The 1,851-nt window shown below is 41.6% G+C and overlaps 1 protein-coding gene across 1 annotated transcript in view; it reads left to right on the top strand.

The window, feature by feature from the left end:
- Window positions 1-6: 6 nt before the first annotated feature.
- Window positions 7-1,851, top strand: part of LOC102293871 (PDZ domain-containing protein 2) — a gene marked incomplete at its 3' end in the record, with an annotated part of 9,749 nt that continues 7,904 nt past the window's right edge. The window contains 2 exon segments of the mRNA XM_005953019.3: window positions 7-497; window positions 604-677. Coding sequence (XP_005953081.2) covers window positions 431-497; window positions 604-677 — 141 coding nt within the window.

Here is a 1,851-nt window from a genome sequence, read left to right on the forward strand (position 1 = left end):
GTGCTTTGTCACAAAGGCCCTTTGCAGTATGTGGCTGCAGGATCTTCTGACTGTGTTTACTTCCATAAGCTTTTCAAAGTAAACCCACATTATGCAGTTGACTGTCATCCTGTAGTAGAGACTGACCTCTGACCTGTGTTACATCATTGTTATCAACTGAAACATTTTACATTCACACTTTACTTTGTTAATGATGTTTTCACTGCAACTTTCAATATATCTGGTAGGAACTTCTACCGACCTTGATATCTATGTAAGGAGAAAAGAAACCTATGCATGGCGATACATCTAAATGTGCGCTGTCATGTGTCACTACTAAAAGCTGTGATGATAACACTGAACCCTTGGTTCCTGCTGTTCTGCCTGACTCCAACTCCCACAGGGCCTTGGGTTCAGTATTGTTGGTGGGCAGGACTCAGCACGTGGTCAGATGGGCATCTTTGTCAGGACAATATTCCCCCACGGTGCTGCGGCAGCTGATGGACGGCTGAAGGAGGGTATTACTTCCTGTTCATTCTGTGTTACTGACTTGGAAGGAAAAGCTTGACAGCACCTGGCAGAGATCATTACCTACTAACGGTGATTTTATGCCTCCCCACACAGGAGACGAGATTCTGGAGGTGAACGGAGAGTCTCTGCAAGGACTCACACACCAACAGGCCATCCAAATCTTCAAGGTTGGCTTTCAGCGTTTATATTTCATCAACAATGTAAAGAATGTTAAACTTGAACTGTTGTCTCCACCTGATGGTGGTGAGAGTAATTACACCAATGCTACTGACGTCTGTATCCAGCTGCTGACATTATGCTGTAATCTGCTTGAACTATTGCAGTTTTTGTAGATTGCTTCTGTACACAGTTATCGTGGTGTACAACTTCAAAATGACTAGATACCCGAGCGTTACTGTGGGATACTGTGAACGAAAGCAGAAGCGAAGCGACTGTGAGTAGAGCAGGTGAACAATGACGTTCAAACCCCGTCCCAAATGTCCTCTGCCCTGTCGCTGTGACTTTAACTTGCTCACATTTGTTAAAAGTGCAGGAGTCATTGACAAAGAACACTATTATAAAAAACCTCCTCTGCATTTTCCCAAACTTTACAACAAAGTTTAAATGAGGGATTTTTGCTTTTCCTTATTTTAGTGCATGTTGTTAGGCTGCTGTGCTTCATTTGCATGACATTGTCCCTTAATGATAATAAGGAGCCCCTCTCTCTGCCTGTCTGTAAAACCTGTCTGTAGTGAACCTCATTGATGTGTTTTGTCCGCTTATAAAGTTACAAACAAAAGATTTGTCTGATTTTTAGATTATCGTTAAAACCCCATTTTTAAAAGTATGTAATGTGTTACTAAAACGGTTGATTTTTGACATTTGCAGACTTTGTGACATGGTGTTGAATTTATAAAAGAGTGTAGCTGTTCTGTAGTTGATGGAATGAGCTGACAGGTCAGAACAGGCCCGTCTTCAGCAAAGAGCTGCGTTCGTGAAACTCTGACATCACAATATTACACCTTTTATTTGGGGGTCACTGTGAGAGCATACACTGTCCTCTGTGAAAGAAATTGTTGTTCAGCAGAACAACAAAAGTGAATATCAAGTAGGAAAATCCTAAATTTATGGAATTCCCCTTGTAGTCTTGACATTTCTTTGGCTGTTTCCTGTTGTCAGGATGCACCTTTTGTTAGTTTGTTTTCTCAGTCCTGGTCCACATTTCCAAAGACATCGTCCCAGCACAGCTGATAAGTTCCACACTCACGCACATGCTTCTGTTAACGCTGGTCTAATAAACTTTAGCTGGCAACGTTAAAACTGAGTGTGACAAAACATTTGTTTGGACAGAAATGATTTAAA

This window comes from Haplochromis burtoni, unplaced genomic scaffold, assembly GCF_018398535.1.
Source record: "Haplochromis burtoni strain Fernald_Lab_line unplaced genomic scaffold, NCSU_Asbu1 Contig_2428, whole genome shotgun sequence".
Lineage (NCBI taxonomy): Eukaryota > Metazoa > Chordata > Actinopteri > Cichliformes > Cichlidae > Haplochromis > Haplochromis burtoni.